Below are 20,099 nucleotides of genomic sequence, written 5' to 3' on the forward strand. Positions count from 1 at the left end.
ATGAAAGCTTGGGATTTTTAAAAATTCTTTTTATTCTTCTATAGCTAGTGCTTAATACAATGCTTGCTAGTATGCCATACAAGTTTGTTTCAAGAATGAATGGATAATGAATGCTTGTTGGGTTTTGAGAATCCCCTCTTCCCATTTGCCAAAACCAGCATATTCATAACAATATTTTTTGTATGGTAACCATAGTTTCCAAGCCCAGATTCAATACACGTCATCTAATTGGTGGGGAAAATACCTTTCATTTTGCTCTGTCTTGGGAAATTTGGTGTGCTTATTAAGTATATTCTACCTAGAATCATAGCCTCATAGCATGGAGTCCTCAAAAGAAGCTTAGATGATCGTTTTCCAGTTAGTTTAATGGCCCCGATAGCATATTTGGCTTATCCAAGGTCACTAAACTATGTTTAGTTTAAAGTAAGTGTGAGTTGAAGTTGTTGGGTTTTTCAGAGCTCTTGCCTGGCCTTTGTGGAGATACCCAGAAATTATTGGAAACCTCTATGGTAATTATCTGGCCCCTCTTTTCTACTTAGTGCATACAGCGGCTAGCATATCACCCCATGGGTCCTTCATCATTTCTATCCAGTGAGGCTTGCTTGAATAACTGAGCAGGATTTCTCACCATATGCTAGGTTTATCTTTGTTCTCTCACTTCAAATGTTTTCAAACTTAAGAAGCTGTAAAATAACATGATAATTAAAGCTCATCACTTGTACCAAACCACCTTCTATACCTTCACCCCCACCTATTCAGGGAAATAAACACATACTTGAGTTTATATAGGTAATTACAGTTGTAATCAGATGTCAGTGGAAGAGATCTGACGTAGAGATGTTACTTTCTCATAGTCACTGAGCCTAAAGGGCCTTCTGGGTTTATTCACCTGCCTCCAGGCTGTAACTACCTCCAGATTTTCTCCTTTTGTAATGAATGCTTTGGGAATGAGAAATGCATATTCAAATTTGAAAGGTGTATTCTCATTGGTTTTCAGGTTTTTCTAATTCTTGAAATAATGAAAGCATGAATGGTGGAAATATAGGATCCAGAGGGTAAATAAAAGGCTCACAAGTACTCATTAAATTATCTTACTAAAGAATTAATAACCTGGGTTTCTGGGTTCTCAAGTTTGTAGGCATGCTTTCCAAGGGCCAATTTCTTGTTTTTCCTGCAAAAGATGAGGTTAAGCCTCATCATTTTGCAGAATTGTGGGTACGGCTTGAGAAATCTCAGTCCAGGAGACCCTCTCTTTTACAAAACACTGCTCCCACCCTGAGTATGTGTCAAGCTCCAGAAAATGGCAGTGAAAGGATATTTTCCCAGATTCTCCCACTGGAAGCAAGGCCCTTTTCAATTGTGGTGTTTACACAGTGACATTTAGAGTCTAAATTGTTTAGGTACAGTGAGTGTTCACAAACTTTTGTCCCTGAGAGCACTGACCACAATACCTGGCACGGAGCAGACACTCAGGAAATCATAATCAGCATAGGGCAGATGCTCAGCAAATACTCAGTGACCAAGAAGATCAATGTAAAGTGAATTAGTAAATTAACAACAAAGCAGACATTTCTACCAGGAGTATTTTTACCTTATGGCCAGCTTCTTGACACCATAGGTCATGCCTCCAAATCTGATACAAGTAGTGCAACTTTATGAGTTTCTGGCTATACTTTGAGATCAGCAGCTAGCCCAGTGTGTTGTGCTAGTAGGTGATCAATCAAACTTACTGGACTGAGTTTGTGGGTAAAATGAGAGAAAAGTACCTTGGCTTTCATAACTTTTGAATGCAGTCGTCATCCATATGTTTTGAATCTGGTGTAGGCTACATAGAATAGTCACAAAGTTCTCTCCAGTGGAGTTTGAGAGAACAGATACATTTTAGTTTAAAATCTTCACAAAAAGCTAACAATCAAAGGAAGCCCTAAAAGCCTTTGAGTGATGAGGCAGAATCAAGAAAGGGGATTTAAGCTTAAAATGTGCCAGGAAGTGAGCAGTGGTTAGACTGCTCAACTGTGCATCAGCAATATGGTTCTTAATCTTCACTGCCCATATGATCAGTGGGTTCAAAGAAGTCTCCTTAATTCTGGAATGAAATGTAAGCAGGTTGAACTGGGAAGAAGGTATAACAAATAGGGCCATTGTTTTGGAAACACTTGTCTCTTAACTGTGTTTTTGAAAGCAGAGAGTGGAAATGCCATGAGGGTCTAGATTATTTCAGCTATCATTAGAAAGAATGGACAACAATTTTTGATAAATACAGATCAGCTGGGATCACAGAATTTTTAAATGCAGACTAGAAGTTGTTCTGGGGTTGTATAGGTTCTCTCAAGTGGTTGAAATAGGAGCAATTAAGACTTTTTTTGTGGAGAGGAAATAAACTCTTACATAGCATCTATAGTAGGAGAGTGAACTATAAATAATCCAGACACTCGAGTTTGCTGTGGTGCTTGAAAGTTTTTAGGGCCTCGTTTCCACTATGATAAATATGATCATTCTCTCACTTGGACGTATATGCACTTTTTTTTTATGTGGATGGGTGCAATCCCTACTTTACTGAACGTAGGTTGATAGATAAAATACTTGATAAAACAAAAATCTCATTAATGTATGCTCCACCAGTTTTGAGGTTTTGATAATTTGGATAGGGATTGAGCAGAAGTTTCATTTAGTATTATTCATAAAGACAGGGTTTGCTGAGCAAGTTAATAACATAGACAAGATTCAGGAAGAATATTTAACTATGCAGGAGAAAAAACTTCCAATCAATTCTTGGACATATGCTTTCTCACATAAACATTTGTAGTGCTAAGTGTTAAGCTATTCATTAATTCAGATTGGTTCACTACAGAGTTATTCAGAAATTTTAAATTTTGAGTGATTAAGTACACCTGATCCTTCCCGGCTGGCTTTGAGTACAGGGAGCTAGCTCAGGTTATGTGGACCCTGTGGCCAGAGCTGGAGTTAGCCAATTCTTCGATACCTGCTTTAAGCAGTGGTAGTTAGGCCCTCACCCCACATGGGGCAGAATGTGTGGACTTATTACCCTGGTGCCACATGAAAGAAAGGAACATAACAGGATTTGGAAGGAGGTAGATTGAGCTCTCCATCTGTTATTGGGTTGAGGGCTGCATAGGGCCTCTCACTTTCTTATTCACTTATTGTGCTTGCCTCGTGGGGTCATTCTATGACAGGAGGATTAGCATATTTTATATATATATATATATATATATATATATATATACACATACGCTTGAGACACTGTTCATTGTGCTCTTCAGCTGTGTACTGAAAGTCTTCCAAGTGTTTAACGATTTCAGTTGAAGTGTGGAAATTAATCAGAATGGAGTCTAGTATTGCAGTGGAAAGAAGATTTAGTGTATGGGAGTAGAGTTTGAGTTCTATCCAGGCATTTCTCTGATAGCTTAAATAATTTTTCTTGATTTTCTTTACAGTAGCGGTCTTGCTTCGGGAATCAAGGCTCTGCCTTCATTCAACCGTGGATAGTTCTCGAAGCATATTGGTTTTATCACTAAGATCATTCTACATAGAGAACTAAAGAACTATTTCTTTGGTGTTGTCTCCAGAGGCGAATTAGCCAACAAATTGAAACTTTAAGATTGTCGATAATTCAGGATAAGTGAATTTTATTTGTAAAGAAATCATGGCTGCTGTAATTGTACGTGGTTTGGTCCGAATAGGCAGCAAGAAAACTAAGGTGTCCAAAGTGAGAGAAGCATGCATTGAAATAGTGGAAAGAGAGAGGAATGTTATATTGGTTGTCTATTTCAATACTGGAGCATACGCAAGTTTTCAGCTAAGTAATAATATTGAAGACATCGACCTTAGACCCTCTGGAGAAGACCAAAATTATCTGCATTTACGTTTACAGACTAATGACTTATTGATTATTGAAAAATTATCCTCCGGAGATGCCGAAAATTTGAAGAAGTTCCTGGATAGAGTCCATCCTCAACCACCCGTAAGACCTGATAGGGATGGGAGTATCTTTGCCAGTACAACAACACAGAAGGCAGGTGGCAAAACTGCATCTCACAAAATACGTAGGACGTCAAGTAGTCAGTCATTTGAGAAAGAAAGAAATGAAACACCTGATGATAAGGAGATGCCTTTGTGTGCATCAGAATTGTCAACATTTACCTGTGAAGAGTTATTAGAAAAGGAATATGGGAAGAGGAGGCCATCATCTGGCTCAGAGATGAATAAGATTTTCCTGCAAGAGGATACCTGTTCGGAAGGAACGGTATCAAAGATGTACCCCTTGAGATATGTAAGCCGCAAACAGAGAGAATTAATATTAAAAGGGTTAAAACAGAATAAGGAATTTGAACTTGGACCTTCGTTCAAGATCGATTTTAGTGGAAAACATTACCTAGATGTCAGTGATCTTCTCCAAAGAGTGTCTGAGAAAATATATTTAGCATTTCTGTCAGAGTTGAAGTACGGTGAGGATGACCCAGAGTGGGGCAAACTCCAGATGATCTTTGACTTTTACTCAGAGAAACTATATCAAGGCTTCCCCAACTTGGGAAACACCTGTTACATGAATGCAGTTTTACAGTCCTTACTTTCGATTCCATCATTTGCTAATGATTTACTCAATCAGGACTTCTTACAGGGTGAAACTCCCCTTGATGCCCTTAGCATACGCTTGGTGCAGCTGCTTGTTTTGAAAGATATTTATAACATAAAAATCAAGGAGAAGTTACTTGTGAATTTTAAAAACACCATTTCAGCAGTTGCAGAGATATTCTCTGACAACGCGCAGAATGATGCGTATGAGTTTTTAGGTCATTGTTTAGATCAGATTAAACAAAACATGAGAAAATTAAACACAATTCGGAAGATTAAGATTGAATCTGAGGAAGGAAATTCACCTCAGCAGGTTTCTGCTGGTAGTGCTGACACCAAGGTGCTTGTTTGCCCTGTCGCCAGTAATTTTGATTTCGAGTTGCTGCGCTCAACTAGTTGCAAATCCTGTGGGCAAATTGTCCTTAAGGCAGAGGCAAACAATTCACTTTCGGTCAGTCTTCCCCAGAGAGAAAAAGCACGTCCCTTGTCTATTCAATCTAGTTTTGATCTTTTCTTTGAAGCAGAAGAGCTTGAGTATAAATGTGAGACGTGTAAGCACAGGAGTTCTGTTGCAGTGCATAAATTCAGTAGGCTACCCAGGGTCCTTATTGTGCATCTGAAACGCTATAAATTTAGTGAGTCTGGGTCCTTAAGGAAGGATGACCAAAAAGTCATTATTTCCAAATACTTAAAGTTATCTTCCCATTGCAATGAAACTACCAAACCACCGCTTCCCTTAAGCAAGAATGCACCTCTTACTGATTTCCAAGTCTTAGAACTCTTTAAGAAGATGCACTCTGAAGCCATCAGTTCATCGACAGCTTCAACAAAGCAGACCTCAGAATCCAAGGATTCTTTGACTCCACACGTTAGATCAGAAAAAGAGTCTGAACCACAAACATGCCAGACTCTTCATAAAGCTTCAAGCTTCAAGCAGCAGCAAGGAGACCTGGGAGAAGATTCTAAACTAAATATAATAGAGTCCACATTGGTAAACTTAAGACATAGAGCAGCCATTGCAAGAGAGCTATTAGCAGTAGGCTTAATGAGGAATCTGGAAGACAGCTCCCTTTCTCTGAAAGGTACACCCACCAGCAGCCCAGATACATATCACAAAGTGGCTAAAAGTCGAAAAGGAAATAAATACAAGAGAACCAATATATCTGCAGATTTTGAGAGCATGCCTGAGACCACCGAAGAATTTTGTAAAGGTAAAAAACCCAGAATTTCAGAAGAATCTTACCAAGTGCCTGAAGAGACCCAGCAGTGTGGAGGGATAAGACTCTTTGAACAAGACCTTGGTCTTCTATTGATTCGGAGCCTTTCAGGCCCCGATGCCCAGTGGCACACAGATAAATGCAGACCTACGCAATTAAATTTCCAGGGAACCAAGGTGAGTTCCCGAGGTGTCTTGGGTTCCAATAAATATTCTGGAAGAAAGGGCTCTTCAGATGTGGCGAAGACAAAATCTTCAGCCAGGAAACCAAAAATAGAAGCCGAGATGAGAGAAAGTCATGACTATCGGCTCATTGGTATTATCAGCCATATTGGAAAGACGCCTAACACCGGACACTATGTCAGCGATGCCTACAACTTTGACAGGCAAGTGTGGTTCTCTTACAGTGATCTAAACGTATCAAGTACCCAAGAGGCCCCAGTGCAGGAGGCTAGGCTTCAAACCGGGTACGTCTTCTTTTACATGCACAATGAGATCTTTGAAGAGCTGTTGGGAAGGAAAGAGAACTCCCAGCCTCATAGCACAAAGGAAGCAGTAGTCAAAGTAGACCCAGAAGTAGTAAAAGAAGTAGCCTCCGACTCACATACATCTCCTTAACATCTTTGACTATCACTTGGAAGGAAAACTTTGAACTCTAGCTAAACATGAAGAGGCAGTTAGCATCTACAACCAAAGTTAAGCAGAAACACTTACTTAGAAATAAATAAATTACTTACTTACTTAGTATAATAAATAAATAATTACTTACTTAGAAATAAATCTCTGTTCTAACCCTGATACAAAAACCTCAACCCCACAGTTCCAGCTGATAAAAATTCATCTCTCCTACTAGACCAGAACTGTGCTTTCCACATTCTAATGCTGTGGACTTTAAGTGTGGTCCTCAAACCAGTACCATAAGGAACATGGAAGGACTCGTGAGAAATGCAATTTCTTGATTCCACCATGGACCCACTGATTCAGAAACTCTGGGGAGGGAGGTTGCAAACTGATGGAGAAACACTTTTGTAGTGAGTAAAGTATCTTGGTGCTGTTGTATGTTTCAGTTGTTTATGTTTTGTAAAGAGGTTTCATTGCATTTTTTGTTTCTTATATTCATGTATGCTTTTCCTTCGTATACTTATTATGATCAAAACAGGCACACACAATTATTCTTCTGATGAGCATACTCAGTGATTTGATGGGAAAAAATAGTTTCTGAAGTCCTGGCAAAACAAATGAAAAAACCACTTGCTGAGCCCCTGGCAATGAGACAATAGTTGCTGGGGTCTTGGCAATAAATACTAAATGAAACTGGTAGTTTATGAATCCTCCTGGGCGTACATAGATGAGACTGAACACCATATCAAGTCTCCAAATTGTTTGCTAAATTCCTTCTTTTCCTCAATGCCAAAGGAGCTATATACCATCAAGTTTAAACCTTGAGGATAGGGAAGTTGACTTGCCTTCAAGAAACTGAACACCTTTTCCTGTTTGTCTGCTAACAAACAGTTCTTGGTGATCTAAGCCCACCATGCCATTTTGGTCTTATCAGAGGGGCACTTGCATTGCCTAAAAGGAACATTGATTACCAGAACTTCATCTGAAGCCTTGGACAATCTTCACTCAACATTATAAGACTAATTCCAAATTTGTTTACATAACTGTAACTTACAGTATGGTGGCCTTATTCCCTGAATTAATAAACAATGAATGCTTTAAAGTGTACTTGTAGGATTTGAAAGTCTTGTTACTGATTTGATACAATGTCAAAAAACTTGTGCCTGGATATGATCTGATTCTGGTTAAAAGCCTGATGGATCCTGAGGTGGTCATATTCTGTAATTTATGTCATTCAGGGATTTAGTAATTCTGATATTAAGCTCGTGCCTTCTCTGTAATTTAGCCTTTTGCTGTCTTTGAGGCAGTGAGTCTGTAATGCCTTGTACCTTTGTTATTAATAAATGACTTGTACTAAGAGGATTTCTCACATCATATAAAAGGAATGAACGTTCAGTCCCACCTTTACCAAAATGGGCGTGTCCCCTTGTGTATGGGGTACAGTTTTAGTACAGCTGTATTAATCCAAGAGCTTGTTGATGCTCTTAATCCTGAATAGCCTTAAAGAGGTGAACGGGAATTCAGTGGTGTGGGAAAGTTTAAAAATGCCCTCTAGAGATAGGAGGGGGAAGATGGCGGAAGAGTAAGACGCAGAGATCACCTGCCTCCTCACAGATACACCAGAAATACATCTACACATGGAACAACTCCTACAGAACACCTACTGAACGCTAGCAGAAGACCTCAGACCTCCCCAAAGGCAAGAAACTCCCCACGTACCTGGGTAGACAAAAGAAAAAAGAATAAACAGAGACAAAAGGATAGGGACGGGACCTGCACCAGTGGGAGGGAGCTGTGAAGGAGGAAAGGTTTCCACACACTAGGAAGCCCCTTCATGGGCAGAGACTGCAGGTGGCGGAGGGGGAAAGCTTCGGAGCCGCGGAGAGGGAAAGCTTCAGCGCCGCGGAGGAGAGCACAGCAACAGGAGTGCGGAGGGCAAAGCGGGGAGATTCCCGCACAGAGGATCGGTGCCAACCGGCACTCACCAGCCCGAGAGGCTTCTCTGCTCACCCGCCGGGGTGGGCGGGGCTGGGAGCTGAGGCTCGGGATTCGGAGCTTAGATCCCAGGGAGAGGACTGTGGTTGGCTGTGTGAACACAGCCTAAAGGGGTTAGTGCACCACAGCTAGCCGGGAGGGAGTCCGGGAAAAGGTCTGGAGCTGCCGAAGAGTCAAGAGACGTTTTCTTCCCTCTTTGTTTCCTGGTGCGCGAGGAGAGGGGATTAAGAAGGCTGCTTAAAGGAGCTCCAGAGACAGGCGCGAGCCGCGGATAAAAGCGCGGACCCCAGAGACAGGCATGAGACGCTAAGGCTGCTGCTGCCGCCACCAAGAAGCCTGTGTGCGAGCACAGGTCACTATCCACACCCACTTCTGGGGAGCCTGTGCAGCCCGCCACTGCCAGGGTCCCGGGATCCAGGGACAACTTCCCCGGGAGAACGCATGGTGTGACTCAGGCTGGTGCAACGTCACGCCGGCCTCTGCCGCCACAGGCTCGCCCCGCACTCCGTACCCCTCCCTCCCCCTGGCCTGAGTGAGCCAGAGCCCCCAAATCAGCGGCTCCTTTTACCCCGTCCTGTCTGAGTGAAGAACAGATACCCTCCTGTGACCTACATGCAGATGCGGGGCCAAATCCAAAGCTGAACCCCGGGAGCTGTGCAAACAAAGAGGAGGAAGGGAAAGCTCTCCCAGCAGCCTCAGGAGCAGCGGATTAACTCTCCACAATCACCATGATGCACCCTGCATCTGTGGAATACCTGAAGAGACAGCGAATCAACCCAAATTGAGGAGGTGGACTTTGAGAACAAGATTTATTATTTTTTCCCCCTTTCCTCTTTTTGTGAGTGTGTATGTGTATGCTCCTGTGTGAGATTTTGTCTGTATAGCTTTGCTTTCACCATTTGTCCTAGGGTTCTATCCATCCGTGTTTTTTTTTTTGTTTGTTTTCTTTAAAAAAATTATTTTTCGTAATAATTATTTTTTATTTTAATAACTTTATTTTATTTTATCTTACTTTATTTTAATTTATCCTCTTCCTTCCTTCCTTCATTTCTTTCTTTCTTTCTTTCTTTCTTTCTTTCTTTCTTCCTTTCTTTCTTTCTTTCTTTCTTCTTTTTCTCCCTTTTATTCTGAGTGGTGTGGATGAAAAGCTCTTGGTGCTGCAGCCAGGAGTCAGTGCTGTGCCTCTGAGGTGGGAGAGCCAAATTCAGGACACCGGTCCACAAGAGACCTCCCAGCTCCATAATATGAAATGGCGAAAATCTCCCAGAGATCTCCATCTCAACACCAGCACCCAGCTTCACTGAATGACCAGCAAGCTACAGTGCTGGACATCCTATGCCAAACAACTAGCAAGACAGGAAAACAACCCCACCCATTAGCAGAGAGGCTGCCTAAAATCATAATAAGGCCACAGATACCTCAAAACACACCACCAGACGTGGACCTGCCCACCAGAAAGACAAAATCCAGCCGCATCCACCAGAAAACAGGCACTAGTCCCCTACACAAGGAAGCCTACACAACCCACTGAACCAACTTTAGCCACTGGGGACAGACACCAAAAACAACGGGAACTACGAACATGCAGCCTGCAAAAAGGAGACCCCAAACACAGTAAGATAAGCAAAATGAGAAGACAGAAAAACACACAGCAGATGAAAGAGCAAGATAAAAATCCACGAGAACTAACACATGAAGAGGAAATAGGCAGTCTACCTGAAAAAGAATTCAGACTAATGATAGTAAAGATGATCCAGAATCTTGGAAGTAGAATAGAGAAAATGCAAGAAACATTTAACAAGGACCTAGAAGAACTAAAGAGGAAACAAGCAATGATGAACAACACAATAAAGGAAATTAAAAATACTCTAGATGGGATCAACAGCAGAATAACTGAGGCAGAAGAACGGATAAGAGACCTGGAAGATAAAATAGTGGAAATAACTACTGCAGAGCAGAATAAAGAAAAAAGAATGAAAAGAACTGAGGACTGTCTCAGACACGTCTGGGACAACATTAAATGCACCAACATTCAAATTATAGGGGTTCCAGAAGAAGAAGAGAAAAAGAAAGGGACTGAGAAAATATTTGAAGAGATTATAGTTGAAAACTTCCCTAGTATGGGAAAAGAAATAGTTAATCAAGTCCAGGAAGCACAGAGAGTCCCATACAGGATAAATCCAAGGAGAAACACACCAAGACACATATTAATCAAACTGTCAAAAATTAAATACAAAGAAAACATATTAAAAGCAGCAAGGGAAAAACAACAAATAACACACAAGGGAATCCCCATAAGGTTAACAGCTGATCTTTCAGCAGAAACTCTGCAAGCCAGAAGGGACTGGCAGGACATATTGAAAGTGATGAAGGAGAGAAACCTACAACCAAGATTACTCTCCCCAGCAAGGATCTCATACAAATCTGATGGAGAAATTAAAACCTTTACAGACAAGCAAAAGCTGAGAGAGTTCAGCACCACCAAACCAGCTTTACAACAAATGATAAAGGAAATTCTCTAGGCCAGAAACACAAGAGAAAGAAAAGACCTACAATAACAAACCCAAAACAATTAAGAAAATGGGAACAGGAACATACATATCGATAATTACCTTAAATGTAAATGGATTAAATGCTCCCACCAAAAGACACAGACTGGCTGAATGGATACAAAAACAAGACCCATATATATGCTGTCTACAAGAGATCCACTTCAGACCTAGGGACACATACAGACTAAAAGTGACAGGATGGAAAAAGATATTCCATGCAAATGGAAACCAAAAGGAAGCTGGAGTATGAATTCTCATATCAGACAAAATAGTCTTTAAAATAAAGACTATTACAGGAGACAAAGAAGGACACTACATAATGATCAAGGGATCGATCCAAGAAGGAGATATAACAACTGTAAATATTTATGCACCCAACATAGGAGCACCTCAATACATAAGGCAAATACTAACAGCCATAAAAGGGGAAATCGACAGTAACACATTCATAGTAGGGGACTTTAACACCCCACTTTCACCAATGGACAGATCATCCAAAATGAAAATGAATAAGGAAACACAAGCTTTAAATGATACATTAAACAAGATAGACTTAATTGATATTTATAGGACATTCCATCCAAAAACAACAGAATACACATTTTTCTCAAGGGCTCATGGAACATTCTCCAGGATAGATGATATCTTGGGTCACAAATCAAGCTTTGGTAAATTTAACAAAATTGAAATTGTATCAAGTATCTTTTCCAACCACAATGCTATGAGACTAGATATCAATTAAAGGAAAAGATCTGTAAAAAATGTAAACACATGGAGGCTACACAGTACACTACTTAATAACGAAGTGATCGCTGAATAAATCAAAGAGGAAATAAAAAAATACCTAGAAACAAATGACAATGGAGACACGACAACCCCAAACCTATGGGATGCAGCAAAAGCAGTTCTAAGAGGGAAGTTTATAGCAATACAATCCTACCTTAAGAAACAGGAAACATCTCGAATAAACAACCTAACCTTGCACCTAATGCAATTAGAGAAAGAAGAACAAAAACACCCCGAAGTTAGCAGAAGGAAAGAAATCATAAAGATCAGATCAGAAATAAATGAAAAAGAAATGAAGGAAACGAGAGCAAAGATCAATAAAACTAAAAGCTGGTTCTTTGAGAAGATAAACAAAAGTGATAAACCATTAGCCAGACTCATCAAGAAAAAAAGGGAGAAGACTAAATCAAGAGAATTAGAAATGAAAAAGGAGAAGTAACAACTGACACTGAAGAAATACAAAAGATCATGAGAGATTACTACAAGCAACTCTATGCCAATAAAATGGACAACCTGGAAGAAATGGACACATTCTTAGAAATGCACAACCTTACAAGACTGAATCAGGAAGAAATAGAAAATATAAACAGACCAATCACAAGCACTGAAATCGAAATGTGATTTAAAATCTTCCAACAAACAAAAGCCCAGGACCAGATGGCTTCACAGGCGAATTATATCAAACATTTAGAAAAGAGCTAACACCTATCCTTCTCAAACTCTTCCACAATATAGCAGAGGGAGGAACACTCCCAAACTCATTCTACAAGGCCACCATTATCCTGATACCAAAACCAAACAAAGATGTCACAAAAAAAGAAAACTACAGAGAAATATCACTGATGAACATAGATGCAAAAATCCTGAAAAAAATACTAGCAAACAGAATCCAACAGCACATTAAAAGGATCATACACCATGATAAAGTGAGGTTTATCCCAGGAATGCAAGGATTCTTCAATACACGCAAATCAATCAATGCGATACACCATATTAACAAATTGAAGGATCAAAACCTTATGATAACTTCAGTAGATGCAGAAAAAGCTTTTGACAAAATTCAACACCCATTTATGATAAAAGCTCTCCACAAAGTAGGCATAGAGGGAACTTACCTCAACATAATAAAGGCCATATATGACAAACCCACAGCCAACATCATTCTCAATGGTGAAAAACTGAAACCATTACCGCTAAGATCAGGAATAAGACAAGGTTGCGCACTCTCACCACTATTATTCAACATAGTTTTGGAAGCTTTAGCCACAGCAATCAGAGATGAAAAGGAAATAAAAGGAATCCAAATCGGAAAAGAAGAAGTAAAGCTGTCACTGTTTGCAGAAGAAATGATATTATACATAGAGAATCCTAAATATGCTACCAGAAAACTACTAGAGCTAATCAATGAATTTGGTAAAGTAGCAGGATACAAAATTAATGCACAGAAATCTCTGGCATTCCTATACACTAATGATGAAAAATCTGAAAGTGAAATCAAGAAAACACTCCCATTTACCACTGCAACAAAAAGACAAAAATATCTAGGAATAAACCTACCTAAGGAGACAAAAGACCTGTATGCAGAAAATTATAAGACACTGATGAAAGAAATTAAAGATGATACAAATAGATGGAGAGATATACCATGTTCGTGGATTGGAAGAATCGACATTGTGAAAATGATTCTACTACCCAAAGCAATCTATAGATTCAGTGCAATCCCTATCAAACTACCACTGGTATTTTTCACAGAACTAGAACAAAAAATTTTACAATTTGTATGTAAACACAAAAGACCCCGAATAGCCAAAGCAATCTTGAGAACGAAAAACGGAGCTGGAGGAATCAGGCTCCCTGACTTCAGACTATACTACAAAGCTACAGTAATCAAGACAGTATGGTACTGGCACAAAAACAGAAATATAGATCAATAGACCAGGATAGAAAGCCCAGAGATAAACCCATGCACATATGGTCACCTTATTTTTGATAAAGGAGGCAAGAATGTACAAAGGAGAAAAGACAGCCTCTTCAATAATTGGTGCTATAAAACTGGACAGGTACATGTAAAAGTATGAGATTAGAACACTCCCTAACACCATACACAAAAATAAGCTCAAAATGGATTAAAGACCTAAATGTAAGGCCAGAAACTATCAAACTCTTAGAGGAAAACATAGGCAGAACACTGTATGAGATAAGTCACAGAAAGGTCCTTTTTGACCCACCTTCTAGAGAAATGGAAATAAAAACAAATATAAACAAATGGGACCTAATGAAACTTGAAAGCTTTTGCACAGCAAAGGAAACCATAAACAAGACCAAAAGACATCCCTCAGAATGGCAGAAAATATTTGCAAATGAAACAACTGACAAAGGATTAATCTCCAAAATTTATAAGCAGCTCATGCAGCTCAATAACAAAAAACCAAACAACTCAATCCAAAAATGGGCAGAAGACCTAAATAGACATTTCTCCAAAGAAGATATACAGATTGCCAACAAACACATGAAAGAATGCTCAACATCATTAATCATTAGAGAAATGCAAATCAATACTACAATGAGATATCATCTCACACTGGCCAGAATGGCCATCATCAAAAAATCTAGAAACAGTAAATGCTGGAGAGGGTGTGGAGAAAAGGGTACACTCTTGCACTGCTGGTGGGAATGTGAATTGGTACAGCCACTATGGAGAACAGTACGGAGGTTCCTTAAAAAACTACAAATAGAACTACCATATGACCCAGCAATCCCACTACTGGGCATATACCCTGAGAAAACCATAATTCAAAAAGAGTCATGTACCAAAATGTTCATTGCAGCTCTATTTACAATAGCCAGGACATGGAAGCAACCTACATGTCCGTCGACAGATGAATGGATAAAGAAGATGTGGTACATATATACAATGGAATATTACTCAGCCATAAAAAGAAACGAAATTGAGTTATTCGTAGTGAGGTGGATGGACTTAGAGTCTGTCATACAGAGTGAAGTAAGTCAGAAAGAGAAAGACAAATACCATATGCTAACACACATATATGGAATATAAGAAAAAAATGCCATGAAGAGCCTAGGGGTAAGACGGGTATAAAGACACAGACCTACTAGAGAATGGACTTGAGGATATGGGGAGGGGGAAGGGTAAGCTGGGACAAAGTGAGAGAGTGGCCTGGACATATATACACAACCAAACGTAAAATAGATAGCTAGTGGGAAGCAGCCACATAGCACAGGGAGATCAGCTCGGTGCTTTGTGACCACCTAGAGGGGTGGGATAGGGAGGGTGGGAGGGAGGGAGATGCAAGAGGGAAGAGATATGGGAACATATGTATATGTATAACTGATTCACTTTGTTATAAAGCAGAAACTAACACACCATTGTAAAGCAATTATACTCCAATAAAGATGTCAAAATAAAAAAAACCCAGAAAGTTTATATAGGGAAACAGTAGGCATATAATGGTTTGAGGCATCAGATATAGAGCCAGATATTTCTGGCTTCAAATATTGGCTCTGCCATTTCCTTTGGACAAATACCTTCTTTTATTCATTCAACAAATATTCATTGAAATCCTACATTCCAGTGTATCAATTAGTGATAAGTGCTACCTACAAAGAAAAATCCATTAAGCTAAGGATCTAGAGAGTGGGGTAAGTGGAGGGGAGTTGGCTATTTTGTATAGGTCATCAGAGAAGATTTTTCTGGCAAGTTACCATTTCAAAAGGGTAAGCTGTGATAAAGTGAGAGAGTGGCATGGACATATATACACTACCAAAACGTAAAATAGATAGCTAGTGGGAAGCAGCTGCATAGCACAGGGAGATCAGCTAGGTGGTTTGTGACCAGCTAGAAGGGTGGGATAGGGAGGGTGGGAGGGAGGGAGACGCAAGAGGGAAGAGATATGGGAACCTATGTATATGTATAACTGATTCACTTTTTTATAAAGCAGAAACTAACACACCATTGTAAAGCAATTATACTCCCATAAAGATGTAAAAAATAAATAAATAAAAGCCCTTTAAGGGGAAAACCAGATTCCAAAGTTTGGGAAAGAATGTTTGTGCAGAGCACAGTGTATCTAGAAAGAGGTCTGAATGGGAGCTGAAGACTGCTGAGGTAGAGGGCGGGGGGGGAAGTTTCTCAGATTGAATTAGTCACTCCCATGGAAGAAGGAGTCGCAGACACAATAATGAGAGATTTGTCCAACTTGAGTAGCACTTCAGCGGCTGAAGCAGTTGAAGGATAAGGTTGGAGTTAGATTTAGAGGAGGAGAGTGACACTTTGGTTTCCCAATTTCAGATATTTGACTTCTAATAGAACGGTTAAATCTGAACCCAGTTTACATAGGCATCAAAGCAAGAGTTTTGGCAAGAGTGCGGGAAAAGTTGTTTTGAAAGGAGAATGAAGATGCCAATAGTTTTCAGAAATTAAAAATTTTTGGTGCGGAGTATAAGGTATTATACATCTTGCACGTGCTGCTTTTTAGTGTGTCGCACTTCCAAATGCAGGGCAAATCAAAAGGGGAAGAAGGGAGGCTCTGTCCTCTGGGACAGATAGCTTGGGTGGAATCCATCACTGCCCTGTGAGAAGAAATTCTTAGTGCACAATGAGTGGCTCTGTACTATCTACCTGTTATATTGTTATTTCAAATAAAAGATTAAAAATTCTTAAGTGACTCAGTGGCTATTATTTATTATGGATTTTAATTGGTTCTCTAATTTATAGATCAGATTTCTGGGTAATTATGGATATAAAAACTTTCTTCGACACTCAATGTATTAGTTTTCCATCGCTTCTATAAAAACATTACCACAAAGTAAATGGCTTAAAACAACACACATTTATTACCTTAGAATTTGGGCAGTCAGGAGTCCAAGATGTGAATCACTGGGCTAAAATCAAGATGTTGCCGGGGCTCCAATCCTTCCAGATGCTCTAAGGGGACAGTGTGTCTCCTTGCCTTTCCCAGCTTCTAAAGGCTGCCCACATTCCTTGGCTTATGGCTTCATTCCTCTACCTTCAAGGCCAGCAGTGTTCTGCAGAGTCCTCACTTGGCCATGTCTGGTTCTCCTTATGCAACCCTCTTCTACTTTTAAGAACCATGGTGAGACTGGGCCAAGATCATCTCCCTATTTTAAGGTCAGCTGATTATCAACCTTAATTCCCATTTGTCTCCTGACAATATATTCACAGGTTCCAAGCATTAGAATGTGGACATCTTCGTGGGGCCCTTACTCTTGCTACCACAGAGTAGTAGAAGGTAATGGAAAACAATCACAACAACAAAAAGCAGAGTGATTCAGGACTCAGACCCTTGGGGGATAGCTTTAGTCCCCCCACCAGGTAATAAACCTAAAGCACCTGAGGTTTTAAGTAAGGATGAAGTAAAGTTGCAATTGGTAATTGAAGAACTAAAACCTGGAGACCAATTACAGAAACAAGGGCTATAGTAGTTTTGCATATTTTCTCTATGTTTATTATATACCTGTGTCTATTTGTATTTACTCACCGTTCTCTTTTTCTCTATCCTGCTTCCTATTTTTAATTTTATATACAAGTTATTGGAAGTTAACTTTACAACTTAGTCTTTAAAGGTAACAACAGAATATTCAATGACTGCCTGACTGAATTTGAGGAATAATTAATAGATCGCATGATGGATGCAATGACTTGGGACTGAGTCATCTAACTTGGGGGAACAGTGGAACATCTGAAAGGATTGGTGTATCTGTTAGGTAGAAATGTGGAGTTGTTTTGCTGCTGTATGAGAGTTCAAATGTATGTAGGGGTGCATAGGGAAGCTGAGTAACCAAAGAGATGGGCCATGCCAGTTACCAGTGTACTGCTTCTCAGCTCCAAATTTACCCTTCAGTACATGCTCTGTGACAGTGGACAGAATTCCTTTAGGCATTTCTCCTTTACACCAAGCACAAGTTGAGTTTTCTCAGTAGAGGGTGCGAGAGGTACATTGCAAGTGGAAAGGGTTCTCTTGCCATTTCCAGTTGTTGAGGTGGGTTAGCAGTGTGAGCTGTGATGGTGAGAAAAATCTAGTGGTGCAGTAACCCAGCTGTGGAATCAAAATATGTGATTCCTGAGACGTCACAGTTCTGGCCTGGCCTGGCCTGGAGATGACTTTCCTGCTGCCATCTCCACCTGGACACCATGTGCCCTTGACTCCCTTTGATCATGTGCTTTTCCCAGGTTTGGATCCCACAGCCCTTCCACACACTGCAGGCTTCCTGCCACATCAACACCCTCAGTCCCTCTGCATGACTGCGTTCCTGGCCATTGGCTATAGCGCTCCTTGTGCCCTGGAGGGTTAGCAGTGGAGACTCCGCTCCCTCTGTGTGCCTGTGCATCCGTGCCCTGGCTGAGGCTTGTCTGCATCCTGACTGCACTCCACCTGCACTCCAGTGACCACAGACCATGGTGGCTCAGGCCAACCAGCAAACTTCTCTGCCATCCAGTAGGCTGTAAGTACATCTTCAACAAGTTCTGAACCCCAGCTCTGGAAACTGGGGCCCCTTTCCAAATTTGTTCTGGGATACTCTCCCTCAACGCTAGGATATAATATAGATTTTTCTTACATTCTACAGTTACTCTTATCATAGGTTAATAATTATTTATATTGAACTTCTCCTGTTTAAATAACTGTATTTTCTATTTCCTGATTGGACACAGTCTGATAACAGAGGCTGAGCATGTGAGATGTTCTACTCTAATATTCCAGTTAAGCCCAAAGATTGTAATGTGATACCCTTTGTTTTAATTTTATTTAGTGTTGCTTTTTTGGTGTAAAGTAGTATAAAGAATGCTGACTGCAGAACCATAATATTCCAGCAGCTGGTGCGACCTCCAGCAAGAGACGGCTAGGATATCAAGCAAGCACTTCTTTTGTTTGTTTGTTTTTGTTTTGTACATTTGTTTTATTTTATTTTTAAATTTTATTGACGTATAGTTGATTTACAATGTTGTGTTAATTTCTTCTGTACAGCAAAGTCACTCAGTTTATATATTTATATATATATATTCTTTTTCATATTCTTTTCCATTATGATTTGTCACAGAATACTGAATATAGTTCCCTGTGATATACAGTATGACCTTGTTATTTATCCATCCTATATATAATAGTTTGCCTCTGCTAATCCCAAACTCCCATTCCTCCCCTTCTTATTTTCATGCCTCATCTGCTAAGTAGACAACAGTAAGGACCACTAGATAGTGTTATGGGGTGATTGCAGTTCAGACAGATTCATGCATGTCAGTGGCAGGGACCTTGGGCCAGAACATCACTCTCTAGCATGTACATTCATCCATCTTCTGTCCACCTGGTTATAGTTCTGCTCTCTGTGTTGACCCCGCCCAGTAAAAATATTTCAAAATAGAAGTCTTAGCAAAGTATGTTTCTGTAACGGAGAGTGGATTATTTCCCCCACTGAAAATTTCGGTGGCCGGCCAGCAGCACTGGGACCGTGACTTCCAGGTGACCCTGATCACCTCTTTGTTTTGGTGGCGATGCATGAGTGGTACAAGAAGGTTCACACCCGGCACCAGGAGCTGGGCATCACGTGCAGGGGGGCAACAGCACTGTGTCCATGCAGGACAAGGTGGAGTTCTAGCCCCTCCCCCAACAGCCACCCCCCCCATCCCAGGATCAGCCATTGTCCTGAAACTCACCTGCATCAGAAATTAATCAGCTACTCTAATCAAAAAAAAAAAAAAACATCTGGGGACTTCCATGGTGGTCCAGTGGGTAAGACTCTGCGCTCCCAATGCAGGGGGCCTGGGTTTGATCCCTGATGGGGGAACTAGATCACGTGTGCATGCTGCAACTAAGAGTCCACATGCTGCAAAGAAGATCCCAGGTGCTGCAACTGAGAGACGGTACAGCCAAAATAAATAAATAAATAAATATTTATAAAAAATCTGAAAGTTTCATATCTGAGATTAACACTAGCTGGGCTACTCTTTCAAATGTAATGTGTTTTGTGTGTGTGTGTGTGTGTATACACATGTATATACATATTATACATATATGCATATATTTATTTATATACATAGAGTTTTTTTAAGGAATTGGCTAATGCAAGTTGGGGCTGGCATGTCTGAATTCTGTATAGCAGGCTGGCCAACTGGAAACTGAGCAGGAGTGAATCTTGCAGTTTTGAGTCTGAAATGCAAAGGGCAAACTGGCAGGCTGGAAACTGCTGTGGGCTCGAGGCAGAATTTCTTTGGAAAACCTCAGATTTGCTCTTAAGGCCTTCAACTGATTGGATGAGGCCCACCCACACCATCGAGGGCAATCTCCTTTACTGACTGTGGA

At 40.4% G+C, this 20,099-nt stretch overlaps 1 protein-coding gene across 1 annotated transcript; it reads left to right on the forward strand.

Moving 5' to 3' along the window:
* The first annotated feature begins 3,664 nt into the window (after positions 1–3,664).
* On the forward strand, positions 3,665–6,427 carry USP26 (ubiquitin specific peptidase 26). The gene has a single exon (XM_060002752.1). It carries the CDS (start codon positions 3,665–3,667, stop codon positions 6,425–6,427), a length of 2,763 nt encoding a protein of 920 aa, XP_059858735.1.
* Positions 6,428–20,099: the final 13,672 nt, after the last annotated feature.

This window comes from Delphinus delphis, chromosome X (genome assembly GCF_949987515.2).
Source record: "Delphinus delphis chromosome X, mDelDel1.2, whole genome shotgun sequence".
Classification (NCBI taxonomy): Eukaryota; Metazoa; Chordata; class Mammalia; order Artiodactyla; family Delphinidae; genus Delphinus; species Delphinus delphis.